At 43.1% G+C, this 19,614-nt stretch overlaps 1 protein-coding gene across 3 annotated transcripts; it reads left to right on the top strand.

Annotated features, from left to right (window-relative positions):
* The first annotated feature begins 1,717 nt into the window (after window positions 1–1,717).
* On the top strand, window positions 1,718–18,773 carry ldb1a (LIM domain binding 1a). Of its 3 annotated transcripts, none has more exons than XM_080507314.1 (11): window positions 1,718–1,894; window positions 11,877–11,979; window positions 12,710–12,754; window positions 12,911–12,986; window positions 13,412–13,514; window positions 13,662–13,834; window positions 13,923–14,045; window positions 14,141–14,218; window positions 14,321–14,444; window positions 14,601–14,743; window positions 16,560–18,773. In XM_080507314.1, the coding sequence occupies exons 1-11, from the start codon at window positions 1,867–1,869 to the stop codon at window positions 16,611–16,613; spliced, it is 1,050 nt and encodes a 349-aa protein (XP_080363440.1). In that variant the 5' UTR covers window positions 1,718–1,866; the 3' UTR covers window positions 16,614–18,773. The 3 variants fall into 3 exon arrangements, with proteins under 3 accessions (XP_080363440.1, XP_080363438.1, XP_080363439.1); XM_080507312.1 differs by lacking the exon at window positions 16,560–18,773 and adding an exon at window positions 15,673–16,551; XM_080507313.1 differs by lacking the exons at window positions 1,718–1,894; window positions 16,560–18,773 and adding exons at window positions 9,238–9,572; window positions 15,673–16,551.
* Window positions 18,774–19,614: the final 841 nt, after the last annotated feature.

The raw sequence follows: 19,614 nt of genomic DNA on the forward strand, positions 1-19,614 counted from the left end.
GAATGTGCCTGTCAGCTTTCGTTTCAATGGAGACAGTTGTTTGTCTTTTGCTGGTGTATTTGTTGTGAGTGGCAGAAAGCAACGATCTGAGGCTTGTTAAATGGGCCTTCACCTCACTGGGGGGGGGGGGGGGGGGGGGGGGGTAGAATAGTGCAGGGGGATATATCGATGTACAAGGCCAGTGGTTTCCAACATTTTTCAACATGGTAATAGTACCAAATCAGCCACTTATTAGAAAACTCTATCACATGTGTCTGAGCTATTTTAAAATTTTTTTAAGCTTGACTGTTTTAATCAGGTGAAAGTTTGTTTTAATTTAAATTTAAAGTCCATCATGTTTGCATTTAAAATGTAGATGGTCTAATGATTTGCAAATGTATCCACAGCTGATTATATCCATCATTTAGACATTCAAAGATAGACATTTTGACTTGAGTAGGTTTTAAATATGGTGCTGAAGCCTTAAATGTGAGTCGATGTGAATTTCCTTCAAAAATAATTCATGTATCCTCTGCTGTATGCATCTATTTTTTCCCTCAGTGTTGTGTTTTTGCTTTACCTTTTCTTATATTCAGTCATTCTTACTCAGTGACAGATCATCACTCTCTATTATCCTTCTGATGGGATCATCAGACAAGCGACCGACATCCAACTCATGGGAGTCAGTTATACGGATGCGTGTTTGTGTGGTGAAGTGTGAGATTATGAAATTATTGGCTTGGAGAAAAGGAACACTTGAGCCGATAGAAGTTGTTGAAAGAAATGAAAGAGGGGACCAGAGAAGAGGAGGAGGGGAAAGGAAATGAGGCAAAGCCACATCAAGCTGCAGAGAGGTTGAGGTAATATCAACAGGGTGAGGAGATTAAATTGACAGAATCAAGTGTGATTAAGATGAGAAAAAGAGATGGAAAGAGTGAGAGGAGTGTGAGTATGACTGTTTACACGCGGCTCCTGTTGGTAGTGAGCATGTGTGTGTGTGTGTGTGTGTGTGCGTGCGTGCGTGTGTGTTTGCATGTGCGCACATTTCCTGCCTCCCAGGGGTTCCCAGTGTCCCTGCGCTCCAGGTGGGCTTTGCATTTTTAATCGATACTGTCTGTAGTGATTAACACCAGTGTTCTCTCTGCAGCAGAAAAACAAAAGGAAAGCGAAGGAGAGGGAGACAGAGAGAGCGAGAGCGAGATGGAAATCCGTCATACATGAGGCACGGTTGTGTGAGTGAGTGTGTAGTTGCACGTGTGTTTGTTTGACAGTAATGACCCTCTGCCTCTGGGCTCCCACTGAGTATGTTTATCTCCCACAGCAGCACCGGGCAAAAATAGACGATGCATCACTGCCACGCACACACACACACACACACACACACACACACACACACACACACACACACACACGAATACATGTACGCACGCACACACCTTGTGCGTCTTTTTCTTCTTGTTTGCTCTAATTGCTTTCCTCCTGCTTTCTCCATTACACACACACACACACACACACACACGCACACACACACGTTCTCGCTCTGTTCCATATTACTTACTCCAGTTTCACATACGAAAGCTCCTTCTTCCCATTTCACTCCTCTCTCAATTTCCCTCCCACTTGTGTTGCAATATGTCTATTAATGATGCAGCTAGAGCACCACTGCCAACTTCCTGTCTCTGACGAAGGCAGAGAGAGGGAGAGAGAGAGAGAGAGAGAGAGAGAGAGAGTGAAGTGTAGTTGTGTTGTACATGCCCTGCTTTGTACCACTCCCTCTTATCTCTCCTCCCCTCTTTCTGCGTTGTTTTTCTCAGAGTTGGCCCATGCGAGCGGCGTGTGGAGTGAGTGCAGCTGTTTCTTTCAGAGAAGAGCCCAACATGTGAGAAGATGTCTGTTGGAGGTTGTGCTTGCCCTGGTAAGTGCCCCACTCTTTCTCCCGCACTCTCCTTTGCTCTCTCTCTCTCGCGCTCTCTCTCTCTCTCTCTCTCTCTCTCACTCTTCTTCTTCCTCTTCTCGGTGTGCCTCTCTTTTCCGTTTCTCCTCCTCAGTCTGTCTGCTTAGTGGTGCTGTCAGAAAGATGACTTATGTAAAAGTACTGCAAAGCCCCTTAAGGGTCAGCGTCAAGCTGTGTGAGTGTGAGTTCCTGTGCGCACGCATGTGTGTTGGTGAAGCCATGCTGCACTCTCCACACAAGTCCTGAAACAAGGTTATAGACTGAGGCTACCACACCTCAGGATTGAGTTGTTCACCAGACCTTCTCGCCGAGCAGCAGATCAATGGCATTTTGAGTTTGACCACAAACAGACACTTGAGATATCAATAAGAACTTAATTTGCTTTACTTTTTTTCATTATCTTCTGCAGCTTCATCTGGCCATTATAGGTGTGCTCGCTGATTGTGTGGGTAATTGTATATCTACAACAATTGGCTGAAATCAGTGACTCAGAAATTGTGAATGAAACGTAAATGACTTTAATTTACTTTCAGCAAAATGCTTCGAGCTGGTCTCGCTTTCTCTCTTGATGGATTTGAACTTATAATGGGGGTAGTTAAGAGGTTTCCCTCACAAGTAAATTTGCTCAGAGTGAGAGAGAGAGAGACAGAGAGAGAGACAGAGACAGAGAGAGAACTTCTTTAGTTGGCTCTCTGTCAATATGAGTTTCACATGAAAATTGTATCTTCCTTGTTTGTAAACTTGACTTTAAAAAAAAAAAAAAAATCAACACTCTTTACCTGATTCTTTCATTAACAGATGACAGTAACTATGGGTGATTAACACTGTCTTTACCTGGCTCCTTGTGCTCCTTTATTAGAGCGAGAACAAGGAAATGTCGCTCAGTCAGCGTGTGTCTCCACATGTTGGCCTTTGGCGAGCAAAATGTTTTGGCAGTTTTTATCAAGTAGATCTTTATAATCTGTTCTCTTCCATGAAGTGTTTGATCCTTTTTCCACTTTGGAGCAGTTTTCTCTTTAATGGTTTCCCAGTCTGAGCAGTCGGGCGAGAGATGTTGCCTTGTGCACGCTGAAAAGCCTCGCCGTGCCAGGGGACGAGCTCTGTGCAGCACGAGGGAGGGAGCGAGCATCGGATAGAAATTGAATCGTAGCATCTGCTCAGGGGGATCTCAGAGAGGGCAGATTGAATTAGGGTGTCAGTATCATTTTAATGGGGTTGCTCTGATTCATTGGCAATCGGCTATCAGATGGAATAATATTATGCTTCTGCTTGGATGTTCTCTTTTCAGATCTTTCCTCTTCTGTAGTATCTTGCTCCCTGTGCCATTTTTGCACATTTCTCAGTGTCTGTTCCCCCTTTCCTCCATGCTGTGGAGAGACTTTACTTTAGGAGCAAAACTTTTAATGACCTCCACATGTTTTTGAACAATGGAATGAGGTCCATGTCCATGTTTTGTGCACCAACGCACAAAGGCAAACTCACGTAGGAATGCTTGGGGTTGAAAAGCCTGTACGTACAGTTGCAAACACGCGTGCATCCTCCTGCTATGACAGGTTTAGGCCTGTGGATCTCACAGATAACCGCAGAGCAACAGTGATCAACACTGGTTTGCAGTTTCTCTCACCTCTCCCCTCCCCCTGTGTGTGTGTGTGTGTGTGTGTGTGTGTGTGTGTGTGTGTGTGCTGTAAATCATTATATTTGAAGGCTGGTTTGTTTACATTCCTGTATGACGGTGCATGGAAGATCCTCCCTGTTCTATGTGTGGATCTGCTTTGTGAGAACAAATCCCCTCTCACCAGAACATCACTTTTCCTTTCATCCGATTGCGGTCGTCTTTGTTTGGTTAACGCTTCAGAATATTACATAAGAGAGGAATTTGAATGGCTATATTTGCATGTGGCAGAACATAAGCCATAATAAAGACCAGACGTCGCCCGTGCAGTTCGCTGACAACCATGTGACATTCTGCTGTTGTTGTGACATTGCCATGAATCAGCCTTTTTAGGGCTTTGTTCCTCGCATGAAGGAGATTCGTCCTTACACAGTGGAGCCAATCACGTCCTTTGTTCAAGCTAAATGGTAAAAATAGATTGCCTGTGAGCTAAAGACCCCCCACCCCTCCATTCTCACATGCACCCACTCAAGCATTCATTCTCCTCTGCTCGCCACTCTTTCTGTCCCTCACTCATCTCACTCCCGCTCATTTCTGCTTTCCTCATCTCACTCTCTCTCTCTCACACCCCCCCCGCCCCTTCCTGCCTTTCTCTGTCACTCCTTCATCCCTCATTGACTGCCTTTTGCAGTAACACTGGTGTTACCTCATGCATAAAGTCACATGGTTGCTGATTGGAGGAAAGTGACTTAAAGCTGAGCCAAGATGGCAGCCAAACAGCAAGGTTTTCTTTTTTCTTTTGATTACTGTTACACAACAAGGCAACTGCCTCAGCTTTATCTCACTCCACTGTAAGCCAGCGCCTCTCGTTCTCTTCCTGCTCAGTTCTTCACTTCTCTTCGCCGTGTCCCCTCCTCTCTCTACCCTTGTGCGTCTCTCAGACCCTGTTTGCGAGATCAAAATGGCTGTGTGTGCAGAGGCAGAGAGAAAGAAGGAATGCGTGGGAGACAGAGATGCTGGGGAGTCAGAGAAATGAAAGGGGGTGGGGGGGTGGTTAGAGAGGAGACGAGCTGTAGTGATGTCACATCTGCTGCAGGCCGACAGGATGGCAGGAGAAATGCTGGCATGTGCCACACAGCCAAGAGGCAGGAGGGAGAAAGCTTCGGTGTCTCGAAAGAAAAAGATTTTACACCAAAACATGCCTGTAATTGTCAGTGATGTACAAGCCGTGGAGTCTGAAATACAAAGAAGCAGCCTTGGCACAGAAATGGAATATAATGGTAAAACTACTCAGGTTGGAATGGAGCAAACAAAGGATATATTAGAAGAGCTGCAGTGCTGTTTTGACATGAATTTGTCTGGTACGAGCACATACACGCGATTGTGTGAGATTAAGACTTGGCAAAGCTCGGAGAGAGATCATTTAATGCAGCATTGAAACGTCGCATAGATTTAAACTTTAATAAATACATCATGTAATACCCAGTATTTGTGTGATTGGTATCAGAGATATATAATTCAGGCATACTATTAATGATGTGATTTATATTCAATTCATTCTGGAACACACAAGGGAAATGTTAAGATGGTGCCTGTTAACAGAAATCCAACCATAAAGACGGCGGTATGATAACATACTTGGAATTTTTGCACAAAAAAAATCTAGAATTTTTCACACCTGTAGCAGAAACAACTGGATGATTGTAATCCTGAGATGTGTCATTATTTTTGGGAATTTCACTGGAATCAAGTACTGTGTCATACCTCTGTGGAGCGGCCCCATGGTTAGTCACTTGATATCATCACTGCCATCTATTTTTGGAGTTCAGCCTTAAAAGAAGTTGTTCCATTTTTTTTATTTTTTAGACCACTTTCACCTTTATACACAGACCTTAAAATTGTACGTTTCGGTGAGACATTTTTAAGGACGCATTATTTTGTTGTTGGTATGTTGGCACAAGGGGAGATGCTTCAAAATAGGTTTTATTAAACGGATTCACTTTTAATGCCTAATGTCTGAACCGAATCGAAGCCTATCTGTCAACAACGAACTGCTACGTTGTGCCTGAGGATTTGGATAAATCTGTTTGGATTCAGATCAGTGAACTTTGTCATTGCAAAAGTCCACAGCAACTACATTTCACGTGTTGTTGTCCTTCTCGCTCCCTCATTTATCTTGAAACACACGCTGCTTAACTTCCTCTTGTCGAGCCACAGTCGCATCCTCTGGGTGCAGGCTGTGTTCGTCATGTCTGCTGCCTTGTTGCTATCACGACCAGTCAGGTGTCACGACCGTTTCCCTGACAAGGTTTGCGCTTCGACTGTGGAGTCGGAAAAAAAGAAAAGCAGCAACAGGAATCTTGCTTTCATGAGCATCGCTCTTCTTTCTGGGTGAAACAGTTGTACAAATACATAATATATGCATATGCTTTCAGAAGATGTTTCCAAGGCATGTTAACATGTGGTTAGTGCAAAATGACCTCGCTGTGACTAACGTGGTGAGTTCCCCACACTGTAATATTTGTCTGACTGTATCAGCAACTTGCGTAATAAAATCAGTCATTGGAAACTGTTAGTACCATGGATATCTTCATTAAAGATACATATGCTGAATAAAATGAAGCTTACTGAGTGATATTGGAACCGGGGATCTATGGATACCAGAGGATATATCAGATATTTCGCAGTTCAAGACCAGTTCTTGAATATATGGTCTTTGATGCTATCTCAGTCTTTCAGCCCTGCCTGCCATGTGAATGTGTCGAACATGACTCACTGACTGTCGCTGAAAAGTGAAGACTTAGGACAGGCACAAAGAAAGCACAGTAATGCATGTAATACCCCAATTTCCTCCTATAACATCACAATTTGCCTGTCTTATTGGTTTTACATATCTATGCAGATATTTCTCTATTAATTTCATTAATTATTCAGACGTGTCAGTCTTACATAAAAGCACAACTCATTTCTCCGTTCACATTATTATCTTATCAGAAAACGGGAATATAGCAACAGCATGATGAAAAAAACTATTGATTGTTGATTGTCATTATAAAAAAAAATATTGCATTCGGTGTAAATACACTGTAGTTTATACAATTGTCCATCTGGCTCTCTTTTTTGACAGCTTTATTTATCTTAGGGTTCCCGGTGCTGGAGCTCGATTTCAACTGACTGTCTGCAAAGGCATATACATTGAAATGTATGGACCTGGTCAAATTTAAAACGGCATCAATCAGGTTCTAAACAACAGATAATTCACTTATGGTAACATATAAAAACTAATTTCATGACAGGAAAAGGTTGAAATTTTGACTTTAGTATTAACCTCTTTTTTTTCCATTGTAAATTTTATTGTAAATTGTAAATTTGAGAGATGAATAAAGGGATCAATCATTTATTCATTCATTAAAAAACAGTGCGCACATCCATAAAAATAACCTAGATCAAACGTAATCCCATTTTTGTTTTTTGTTTTTTTTGTTAAGTTGTTTTCAGCATTGGGCCAGCAGAGGGAGATGCTGGAAAGTGTCCCTTCCATCAGCACTGAACTGACAATAGACTGGGGTATGGGGCATCATTGCATTCAACAAGTAAACCTACGCTTTGGCCTCTTTGTTACTTTAAAAGTATTGTTTTTTCTTTTCCATTTTACTTATAGTTTGATTCTCCAGGTTTTTTTCACCTGAAAAGCTGATCTATATCAGATTTTGATGCAGTATTTGCTGTACAGCATCAGGGTAACAATATCAGATTACTTCTTGTAAGCTTTAAAGAAAATAATATCGGTACCACATTGAATTTCAGGTCCAGGTACTTATATGAATTGAATAACTAATGTACAGGCTACAATGATTATGTTTAGTATTGGAGAATTCTCCAGCATGATCACCAAACACATGCTACTCAAAGCTACACAGATATTTATATCTCTTTAGTTCAACTAAATGTTTTACTTGCCTCCTATCTGAAGGGTCAGATGTCTTTACTATGTCAATAAAGTGCATTGCTTCACTTCCCTCAGAAATACTGCTGGCTTGTGTAGGCATGATATCTGAAGTGCGAGCCTCAACAAATGAGCTTTAAATGCACTTTGAGACCACAAAAGGTTTTCTAGCTTTAAGATATATTGCTTGTAAACATTAGAGGGGTTATTGATTAAAAATGACGCTGCAGATTATCTGTTTCTGCAGTACAGGGGGCGGTGACAGACTCAGAACTTTTTAGTCATTTTAGTCATCAGCCAAGTTTAGTTATTTTTTCCCCCAGCAAGTCATTGCAGCTTGAAATGTAATCTTTGCCTCGGGAATCCAGGCTGTCCTGCCTTCCTGCCTGGATACAGAGGCAGGGAGGCTTCAACCAGGGGGGGTGTTAAGTCAGACAATGACAAATTAAATGGTGGTCATTCAAACAAGCTCTTAGTAGTGTAGAAAAATTATGGAAAGTGGAAAAAATATGTAAAATTTGTACTCAAGTACAGCTACTGCGACATTGCCTGACTTGTGCCCAATTACAAGTAAAAGTACTGTTGTTAAAAAAGCATTCAAGTGAAAGGAGAATGTCAATTTTCTTTCAGAAAATATTAAAAGTATTGGTTATTTCTAACAGAATGAGATTGCATTGTTTATAGGGAGTACTGAAGTCTATTTACCTGCACAAAATATATTTTCACAACACATTCCCCAGTCAAACAAGTGATGTGGAGTTTTGTTTTGTGAAAGAAATATGTAAATTAAGCAGGAATCTTTTCTATAAAAAAAAAATGTATTGGCTTCAAAAAAGCTGACCAAAATGATAAAATATTTTGTTTCGGGGGATCGGGGTATAACTAATTTTCTTTCCACCTTTGTTTGTATTACGTGGTGAATCAATTCAGGTTCAGGAGATGTAGAAGTGTGTGCATATTATAAATTGATTTCGCTTTCCAAAGCAGTCCCATGGCACTTTACACCATAAGTCACATTCACCCATTCACACTACGACAATAATGATAATTAATGATCATTCCTTGCATTTGACAGGTTATTCTGATCATAATAAGAACTAGCCAACTATATTTTTGTCTTCCAGCTACATGTGCCCAAGCTTTATGCCTTTGTAAATGTAGATAATATGTTTAAAAAAACAACCTCTGTGATCTGTTAGTTGAAACACACATGGTGAAGTGAGGTGATACAATTGAAATTCAGTTCTTTAATCAAATTTCAGGTTTGGCATGTGTTGTAAAGAGATATTTCATTAAATGTGAACTCCTTAATTATGTACAGTATTCATATTTCATTGCACTAAAACCAAATGTAAAATTGTAGTCATTTATATATCATAATGTTATTATTTGCTGGGATCAAATTGCGCAGTGTGTGACCCCAGAGGTAAAATGAGTGACCTATATAATATTAAGAAAAAAAATTATGTATTTAAAAAAAAAAAAAAACCAACTACTTTATTTCGAACCCTGAGTATTAATGTGTTACACTGTCACACTGGAGTAAGATGAAATGCGAATTAAGGGGCTCAGCGGGGACCCGCCTGGCGACACCCCGGGGGCCCGTGCTTCCCTCGGGGGTCCCGCGGCAGACAAATTGGGGGGCCCCGGTGAAGGGAGGCGAGGCGGGCCTGTTTTTGTCCCGGTGTGAGCGGCGGGATGGGCGGAGGAGCCCCGAGCAGCCCGGAGGAGGCGGGGCCTTTGTTTGTTCGCGTCTCGGCTGGCAGGAACAAAGGGGTCCGGTAGTAGTGGAGCAGCAGCGGCAGCAGCAGCGTCCTCCGCGCCGATGACATTTAAAACGACTCGCCGGGCGTCGCAGGTCGGGCCGAGCCGGGGCAACTAGCGGCCGCGTTGCACTTTCTTGGTCGCTTGCCGCCCTGTTTCCGGATCGCTTGGATTGAATTAATCGCGCCGGAGCCTCCTTCCATCCTCCCGTCCAAGCCGCTCCGGATAGCGCCGAGGCTAGCTGGCTAGCCCACCCCCCCAACCCGAGTCGAGGTGCTCCTGAGCGACGCCGCTCTCCGGTTCACGTTTCTCTGCAGGTAACGCCAACTTCCAGCCGCGTCGCCGCTCCACGCGAACCACCGGAACGGGCCGTAAACAAGCCCCCGCGGATTAAAAGTGCACGGCGGTAGGGGGTTGTGTTGCTTTAGCAACTGGGTTAATAGCTTAGCAATGGCATCCGTCCTCTGGAAGCGGCTAATGAGCGCGGCCCTGCGGCTCACTTTACGCCACATCTCCCGGCGTTTTTGAATAAGTGATTATTATTATTTGTGTTTTTTCAGTGCAGGCCACACAGCGAGCGTTAAACCTGCAGCTGGAAACACTGCGAGTGTATTTTCTGGGTCTGTGCACATAGCTGTAGACGTTTCTCTGGCTCTGGGCCATCCTCCCTGGATGCAGCTCCATTGTTTGCCGGGCGGACTAAAACCGCAGCAAAGTCTCATTATGTAAAAGTTCACCTTTGGCACCGCGGTGCTGCATCAAGACGAGCTCCGGTCTGATCTGACTGGTTCCTGTGCTGAAGGATGCTGCGGGACTGCAGTCATCCATCTGGGTGTTTTGGCGTGTGGAGTTGCACTCTGGCTGCTTCCCCCGATGTCTGCTGTTCGTCAGACAGACCTGCTCTCATAAATCTGTTTATTGTTGGTATAAAATGTTGATACATTGGGATCCTTTTTGAAAGGCGTGTGTGTGTGTCTGGGGGGGTGTTCATTAGGAGTGAGAATAATCGGAGTCAGCATTTTTCTGAAGCATTGTCCTCAGAGTGGGGAGGAATTTGTGTATATTGGTTGGTTGAGATGCGCTCCTCATGCCCCGCTGCTGACTTTGTGATTGAGAAGGTTTCAGTCTATGAGGAAAGTCGTTAACATGGATGTTGTGTTTTTCATGGGGATCAGCGTCATCGAATTGAACAAAGATTTATCATCCTGGTATGAAATAGATTTGAGGCTAATGACTTGTGGTGTTTTCTTTTTGTGGGGTGGGGTGGGGGGGTGTATAGTTCAGAGGTACTGCATAGAAGCCCATTGTTGGGAGCCCCAGAGCAGGGTACCCCCCCCCACACACACACACACACACCCTCCCTTGTTAATGGGGAGGAGAAGATGACCTGTCATGACTCTCCTGGGTCCACAGGAGCATGGAGACCAGACTGAAAATGAATGGAGGTGGAGTCATTCAAGGAAAAACGACCTCTTCATTGTCTTAATGTTTGTCTAGACTTTTAGTTTGTGGAGTTGTTGTCCCTCTAAGGCTCTAATCAGATCAGCAAAAGTGATGTGGGAATATTTAACAAACGCATAGCTGTTAAGCTGTGCTGGTGTTGGCGGTCCATGTTTCTTCCCCCTGCTGGTTTTAATTAGATACAGTCTCTCTTTCATGTGCCAAGCCGACAGTGACAGACCGTTATGGAGAGTAATAGTGAGTCTAATTACCATTATGTTGCCTTCAGGTGCCTGTTGGGAACACTAAATCCACAAGCCGAGCATGCACGAGTCAAATAGTCAAGTCAGCAAATGCGGCGTATTTAGGAATTTCGAGTGTTGATTTATATTGAATGATTTCATAGTTGCATTTAGCACTTCAGAAGAGAAGGGTGACTGGAGGGGAATTGTGACGGGCCGATCCGCGGCCTCATTTCCCAGCTTTTATTTTTCCCCCTCCTGCATCCAAAAGTCCAGTTCCGTCTGCTTGTACAGCAAACATCTCGGCCCACCCTCACATATGTGAAGCTCCGGTTCCGGTTTGGAAAGGATGTTTTCACGGCGCCACGGATTGTTTGAGAACGAACGCGCTTTTTCTGGACACACAAGGGTTAACAACAGCCTGGAGAGGGAGTAGGGGGATGGGTGGGAGAGGCAACTAGAAGGGGAGGCAAACACACACAGTGCAGAGGAGCATGGGTAGACGCACATCGGGCTTATCTGCATTGAAGAAGGTTTCTAATGAAGATACAAATATGTCAATGATAAAAAAAAAATAAAAAAAATGTTTTCTGGGCCATATTTGCTTGCATTCCTCCCTTTTCAATGATTATTTTCTGTGATAGGTGCAGGCTAATAAATGCCACCATTTTTTTCCCTCTCCCCTCCCGCATGATGATTTGTTGCGTTGTCCATTTAGCAGATTGAAGATGCATTTAGATAATGAAGGCAGCAGGAAATTGTTTTGGCAGCATGCATTTTTATTTTATTTTTTGTATTTGAGAAAAATCAGCCAACATTAGATTACTTAGATGATGCTGTGATTTGAATGAGCTAAATCCCAAGTAATCTAAATCTCCTATAATTCTCTGCCTCCCCCTACCTCTCTTCCTTCTCTTCCTCCTCTCGGCTTGTGTGCAGGCTGTTCGTCAAAGTCGTTCAAGCTGTACTCTCCTAAGGAGCCCCCCAACGGCGGCAGCTTTCCCCCCTTCCACCCAGGCGCTATGCTGGACAGAGATGTGGGGTGAGTAATCTGTCGAGGAGAAGAAATACTTGTGAACTGGGACTTTCTTTTTTGGCGTTTTGGATTCAGTTCGTAAAACGTTCACCTTTTTTACCCTCCTACCCCATTACATTATATTATTGCATCTCAGTTGCATATTTTCCCAGAAAAAGAGCCGACATTTCTTAGGGTTTTTTTTTTTAACCAGTAAACGATTGGGTTTCAATCTTTTATAAATGTTCAGTTATACCTCAGTTCTTAAATTGCACAAGGTGGAGATAATTTTGATGAAGAGTATTGTGAATATAAGCTAACTACAGATAAGTAGATTGATGGGGAAACCCCTTTTATGGGATTAAAAGTAATATGCCACCCAGTAAAAGTAATTAAGTCAGCATTTAAAAGCAATGCTAAAATATGGCTTTACAACAGAAATTCAAGTTGTTGCATGTTGGATTAAGTTTCGACCCTGAGTGTGATGGATCAGGGTTCAAATCATAAGGTCAAAGAGGTTAAAGGGCGAAACTGACGATCACCATCTTCACAGTATTAGACATTCAGGCTTTATTTTAGAAAAATGCAAAGTTCTTCTCCATTTTTCTTTACCCGTTAAATGTTATTAGTGTAAAGGACAACAACTTTTATATCGGTGCGCCACTCAAAGCTGTTTATTTCTTTTTACATTGCTGATCTTAACACTTCTCTCCAGTAAGAGCTTAAAGTTGGACTCACAAAACGTGTTTGTTCCTAGGCCTACACCCATGTACCCGCCATCATACATGGAGCCTGGAATGGGGTAAGAACACAAACAGTTAATAAGTATCTGGTCTTTGGGGGGGGTAAAAGCCATAATAAAAAGTTTCTCTCCGTTCAGTGATCTCTTGCTTGAGGCTGCTTACGTGGCTTGTGTTGTTTCTCCACCGCAAAGTGTTGAATGGCTCGTGTTTTGCAGGAGACCCACACCGTATGGGAACCAGACAGACTACCGGATATACGAGCTGAACAAAAGACTACAGAACTGGACAGAGGTGAGAGTCTCGTCTTCATTCACACGGCGTGTCTAACGGGACGATACCCAGCGGTGGCCGTGTGAGAAGGCCGATCATTTCAAGTTGATTGTGATTTCAGCTCATAGTGCCGTGACAGACTGTGAACTGCTTGCACCCCCCCAGCAGATTTTTTAGATGTGCATGTAACTATGCAGGGGATCTTATAGGTAAATAAGCCAGAGAACTCATAGACTTAATATAAATCCACACTCTTAATAGGATTATCTGGTCAACCCGCCTGAAACGTAATTAAAGTGGCAACTGTTTTATGTGCCTAAAACGTGCAACTGAATAGCTGTTATGGCCTACTTTTTGTACGCGACTAGAAAAAGAGTGGAATGGTTTTACATATTGTGAAATTACTGCAACAATAACTTGGAGTGATTATTCTCTTGTCTTTGAAGGACTGTGACAATCTCTGGTGGGATGCGTTCACCACAGAGTTTTTTGAAGATGACGCTATGCTTACCATCACTTTCTGCCTGGAAGACGGTCCCAAACGATATAGTAAGACATCTTCCTCTTGTGTGTGTGTATATATATATCACTTTATAGTTTTTATTTGATTAGTCTCTGTTCTCCTGGTGAATGTCCTGCATGCGTAGCCTCGATATGTTTGGGATTCAGGTTTGATTTGCCTCATTTTCTCTGCAGCCATCGGCCGGACGCTGATTCCTCGATACTTCAGAAGTATCTTTGAGGGGGGTGCCACCGAATTGTTCTACGTTTTGAAGCATCCGAAGGAGTCCTTCCACAGTAACTTTGTGTCACTTGACTGTGACCAATGCACCATGGTGACTCAGAACGGCAAACCGATGTTTACACAGGTACTGTAAGCTCACCACAGGAAAGCATCACGCGGTTTTCTTACGTTGCGGTCATTGTCTGACGTGTGGTCTCCTCCCCGCGGTTTAGGTTTGTGTTGAGGGCCGTTTGTACCTAGAGTTCATGTTCGATGACATGATGAGGATCAAGACGTGGCACTTCAGCATCAGACAACACAGAGAGGTCCTACCGAGGAGCATTTTGGCTATGCATGTGAGTTCTGCAGTGAACCAACCATACACACTCGTTGTTGTTGTTATTGATTTTGCACACTTGTTGATCCCATGTCTTTGCTGCTAATCTTGCAGGATCCCCAGATGCTCGACCAGCTGGCCAAAAATATCACCAGATGTGGGCTGTCTAACTCTACACTCAACTACCTCCGTGTAAGAATCTTCTCTCACGATCCTGTTCAACACATTTGAATTTATTTCACACTGAGGTGACCTCAGTCACTCATTGGTTTGGTTCCTCTCTTAAATCTGAAGCTATGTGTGATATTGGAGCCCATGCAAGAGTTGATGTCCAGGCATAAGACCTACAGCTTGAGCCCCAGAGACTGCCTGAAGACCTGCCTCTTCCAAAAGTGGCAAAGAATGGTAGCACCACCAGGTAACGCCTTTCAAAAAGCCTGCAGTGTTTACATTTCCTTTAAGCTCATGAGTCTGTGGAGCATGAAGCCGCTGCTACATGACGGTCTCCTCTGAAGATGACCTTGAAATTGAAGATTTAACAGAGATCCAAATACTTCCTTTTCTCTCCCTCCAGCTGAGCCAGCGAGACAAGCGCCAAACAAGCGGCGGAAAAGGAAGGTGTCCGGGGGAAGCACCGTGAGCACCGGTGGTGGCAGCAATAACAACAGCAACAGCAAAAAGAAGAGTCCAGCTAACAGCTTTTCACTCTCCAGCCAGGTACCTGTAAGCATTACATCCACTTGACCACTATCGGAACATCCCAGGCCTGAATAACAGAGGGTGGAAGGGTTTAAAAGACAGGGCAGAAGGCAAGAAAGTGTTCAGTGGGTGTAGCGGGTCACAGGTTGGATCTTTAGTGTGTTACGGTCAGGATGAAGGCAGGTCAGTGAGGGATGGGGAGGGGAGGTGGGGGGAGGCTTTATTTATAACTCAGTACATGATGCGAGGATTTAGTTAGTAGACCCGCTCATGTAAACCAGTGATGGGCAGTCCCTGGTCCTCTGGGGCCACAGGTTATTGGGTTTATTAGAGGAGGTACACGGGACCTCTTGTCTCTGAAAAGTGCTTGATGCTTTTTGTGGTCGGGGTCACCTTTGCTCTTATTTCCAGTAGGATAGGTTTTCTCTCTGAACCCGCTGTGTTTGGAGTTACCACTGAGCACACGTTTCACACGGCGCTGCTTCCGTTGTTTACCTGGTTGCATGAATGAGAGAACGAGACCCGAGGTGGAATGAAAACCCTCCCGTGATGCAGCACTCAAGGATCAGGGATGCCCACTGCTGGCCAGTAGGGAGGGCCCCTCAACCTTGGTTCTTGGAACAGGGGCTGGGTGTCAGGGCCGCATGGACTACTGAACGGTCGGGGCAGATGCCCTCACAACACATTGGGTTCAGAATAAGAGGAGAGTAAAACCCTCAAGATTTCAATGCTTGGAGTCCGTTTATCACCAAATTGAGCTTGTCTTTATTGAAGTGCATTTCCCAAAAATACGACTGATTTGTCATATTGAACCCAGTGAGGCTGCACGCAGACCAAAAAGCATAAAAAAAAAATAAAAAACCCATCCGTGCAGTTAGTCATTCCGCGCAACCCCTCCCCCGTTATTATGGGGGATAATATGTACCGGCCCTTGCTGTCCCCTTTAGGATGTGATGATGGTGGGAGAGCCCACTCTGATGGGAGGGGAGTTTGGTGACGAGGACGAGCGTCTGATCACGCGGCTGGAGAACACGCAGTTCGATGGGGTGAATGGCCTGGAAGATGAGGACAGTTTCAACAGCTCGCCTGCACTGGGGGCTCACTCCCCCTGGAACAACAAGGCTCCCTCCAGTCAGGAAAGCAAGAATGACAACTCCCAGTCGTCCCAGTAGAGCGCTGAGGTTCCAGCTAGCCTTTTTGTTTTTCCTTTAGCGCTTAAAACCTACTGGGATCCACCTGAGCCGACACACCGGCGAAAAGGAGTCCGAAAGGGAGGCCCAGAGCACTCGTGTTCTGTTCATTTCATTTTGTTCCCTTGCGTTTCCGATTAAAAGCTGAGTGGTTAGGCGGCGGCGTAACAGCTGACGGACTCGTAGAGCTCCCTCGCAGTCACACGAGGGGACGTTCCGAAGAACTCTCCCTCCCTCACACTGTCGCACATGATCAGTGGTGCTCAGCCTTGGCCCTTCAGTTAAAGTCAGGCCTCGTGGTGCGATTGGTGGGGCGCCGTTACTTGTGTGTGTATGTGTGCGTGCGTGCGCACATCATCGCTCACCACAGCGATTGGGCCGAAGTTGGCGTGTCCTGTTGTCAGAGTGCTCGCGACGGCGACCCTGTCGGTGGGTTCTTGTTCCAACCTCGGGTCTCTCAGGTGTGCGTCTTGTTTGTCAACGCACCTCGTTTGTTTCTGTTGTGCTCAATGTCGCCGGGAAGAAATTGCCCAGCTTTCCTTTTAACTTATTTTTTTCGCAGGCTGCAGAGAACTGTGTGTACTCTTTAGTATCGAGAAAATTCAACTTCCGGTTTTTAAAAACTCAATTATTTGTTTTTGTAGGACCTGGTTGGAACAAAAACCTGTACAGTGCCGGAGCTTGAGGACCGGAGTTGAGAACCACTACGCTAAATCTTAAACACACACACACACACACACACACCATCACACACACACACACACACACACCATCACACACACACACACACACACACAGACACGCACACACACACCAGGCAAGTGCACACACCAACACACACTGTCACCCACACCCGTCGGCATAAGACAGTGAGGTACTGGAGAGAGGCGGTACGCAGCATGTCTGGACCAGAGCACCAGGCGCTACAGAAGTGTGTTTTTATTTTCTATGTTTTCGACTTCTTTTGATTTGTTTTTTATTTTTGTAAACAATTTCTAAAAAATAAACCCGACAAGCAAGCAAACAAAAAACACCCCAGAATATTCTTTGCACTGTTTTTTCCACTATTGACGGCAATCTATTTTTCTTATGAATTGACGGTGTATTTTGTTTATCTCTTATTGCTAATGTAAGAACTGTAAAACATCTGAAACCTGCAGTATATTAATGTACGAGTATTGCTGTTAGATCATTCTTCTTGTGATGGTAAAAAAAAAAACAACCTTTCATGTAAGTCTATGCTTGATATGTCATCCATGTGTGTCAGACGTCACACTTGTCATTAGGCCGATTGGCTTCAGTGCTAAAAACAGCTGGGAGAGCAAGACGGCGCGCCGGAAACCAGTTTCCCCCCCTGCTAAGATTCACTCGAGCAACCTGGTTGGTTTCCTTATCATCGCAACACAGTTTTGCATTTGTCTTGAAGTCTCTTTATCTTGGGGGTCCTCTGTTCAGAGAATATAATTACAGAAAACTTCTCAAATTTGCTACTCGAAAAATATTTTAAAAACAAGTTTTGACAGGATTGTAAAATAAGAAGAAAAAAAAAAAGACTTTTTGTATTAACTTAAGTTCCCAGAAATGTTTTTAAGTACAATTAAGAAAGCTGCAGACCAAGGAGCTACATGTAAAGATTCTTATACTGATTACACGGCGCTGTTTTATGTTTTATGATGAATCATTTTGTTGGCTTTACTCCTCATGTTTGTGTCTGTGCTTGTATATTTTTAGGTAGTAATTTCTGTAAAAGTTATTCTATGTATTCCTCCTTAGAACTATGAGAAACTCAATCTAATGTAAAGAGATTAAAAGCCTCTTAAAAGTTTTTTTTAACGTGATTTTAATGGTACAATCACTGATAAAAGAATTTTGCCCTCATTTTAACAAACTGTATTTATTTTTCTATGTACGGACATTATGTTTAGGCTGAACCCACCTGTAAAATACCCATCTATGGAGGAATTTGTGGGGCTGCTCAGTCAGTTCATGCTTATAGAAGTCATTCCATTCCTTGTGTTGTTTTTTCTTTTTCGCTCTCTTCGAGATACAGCTCCCAGGTCATGCTGTCGGTTCAGTATTTTCTTTGATTGGGGAGATATTTAATAGCCATTTTCTGTTGTTTTGGGTTTCTGGTCAATTTAAAGACTCATCAGAAGCTTGAAAACCAATAAATTCCCACATTTAGAGAAAACACTTGGCTCCTCAGTTGTCTTGTTTTTCTTCTACAAGCACTTTTGATGCTGAAAATTTGTCATACTGGTGGATTTCTCATCGGTCAAGTTGTGTTTTTAAGCTGACGAAAAAATGGCTCCCTAGATGCATTTCACACCCATAAGTCCGAAGTTGATAAGTATTTCCTTTATAGTTCCACATGCTGACCAATCCTGTGACAACTTATCCTGAGGAAAAAACCCATATTGGCTTACTTAAAGCTGTTGTGCTGTGTTTGCTGTGTACACGCAGCAAAATGTAAGAGTAATTTTCAGACTCTCCCAGCAGGGGTCTCTCAAAACACTCAGAAAATAAATCCCTCTTTGTGTTGCAGAGATGCTTGTTTATATCCACACCTAACTTCTGGCCGTTCACCTTCGTTTTATTTCTCCCCAACACCAGTAGTCTACTTCTATGGTGAAATATTCTCGCAAGCGGACACAGAACTGAATCTAAGAGGAAACTTAGTGACACAACGTGTTCCCTAAACATTTACGAAAAGCAGAGGCTGTGTGAGACAAATGTGAAATTTAAGTGCAACCATAGTTTACTCTTGTAGCACCTCACCATAGGGGTGATTTTATATCTATATTTTTGCCAGGTTTCTGTCATTCATGTATGTTATCAATAAAGATGAATTTTCACTGAATACATGGTTGTCTTTTTTTTAATTATATTTTTATTGTATTTTCAAACAAACGACAAACATGACAACAACACAATAGCTCACATACAGCACTATATACATTTGTCTAGATTAAGATACATTTATAATAACTCTATTAGATGATCATGGGGTATTTATTTGAATGGTTGCTCATGAAAAGACAAAGTAAGCTCAAAAGGAAAACAGGTGAAAACACCAAACTGGTTACAAAATGGGCTCCTTTGTTATATAACAATATAACAATATTTGTATAGCACATTTTAGCCAAAGGGCTATTTAAACTGCTTTACTTCAGCAAATATGAACAGAATAACATGCAGAAAAAGAAAACAAGGCAAGAACACATTAGAAAGCCAAAGAAACGTGAAGTAAGCGTATACAAAAACCTTAAGTGCAACAGAAAGCGTGTGTTTGTTTTACTGACAGGCAGTAAATCAGTATCTTCAGTCTGGTTGGAAAAGAAGTCAAACTTTGCAACTGTCAGGTTTCTCTGTGTGACAAACATACGATCACAAATGTATAATGGGCTTAAAAAAATCCAAAACTTTGTCTCTCGTCAAGTCATCAGTGTGTCTTTCTCCTGAGGCGAGTTCATATTACATAAGTATACACTTGTGTCAGGACGTACTTTTAAAATCGATTCTAAAAAAGATACACATACAATTTTGATGATTTCCATTTTTTAACGTAAAGTGCAATATGTAACAAAAATTATATTAGAGGTCTGCAACCTTTACAGTTGATTGCTGTTTATTTTCCCACTTGCCACCCTATCCCAATTATCAGACGCTGTTACATATATTTAGGATCCGAGCTTGGTG

The sequence above is a fragment of the Blennius ocellaris genome (genome assembly GCF_963422515.1).
Source record: "Blennius ocellaris genome assembly, chromosome: 13".
NCBI classification, from domain to species: domain Eukaryota; kingdom Metazoa; phylum Chordata; class Actinopteri; order Blenniiformes; family Blenniidae; genus Blennius; species Blennius ocellaris.

Coding starts and splice junctions, on each gene's coding strand:
- ldb1a (XM_080507312.1), top strand. CDS start 1,867: ATGTCTGTTGGAGGTTGTGCTTGCCCTG. Junction 13,515..13,661: donor AGACGGTCCCAAACGATATA/GTAAGACATCTT, acceptor TTTTCTCTGCAG/CCATCGGCCGGACGCTGATT. Junction 14,046..14,140: donor GGAGCATTTTGGCTATGCAT/GTGAGTTCTGCA, acceptor CTAATCTTGCAG/GATCCCCAGATGCTCGACCA.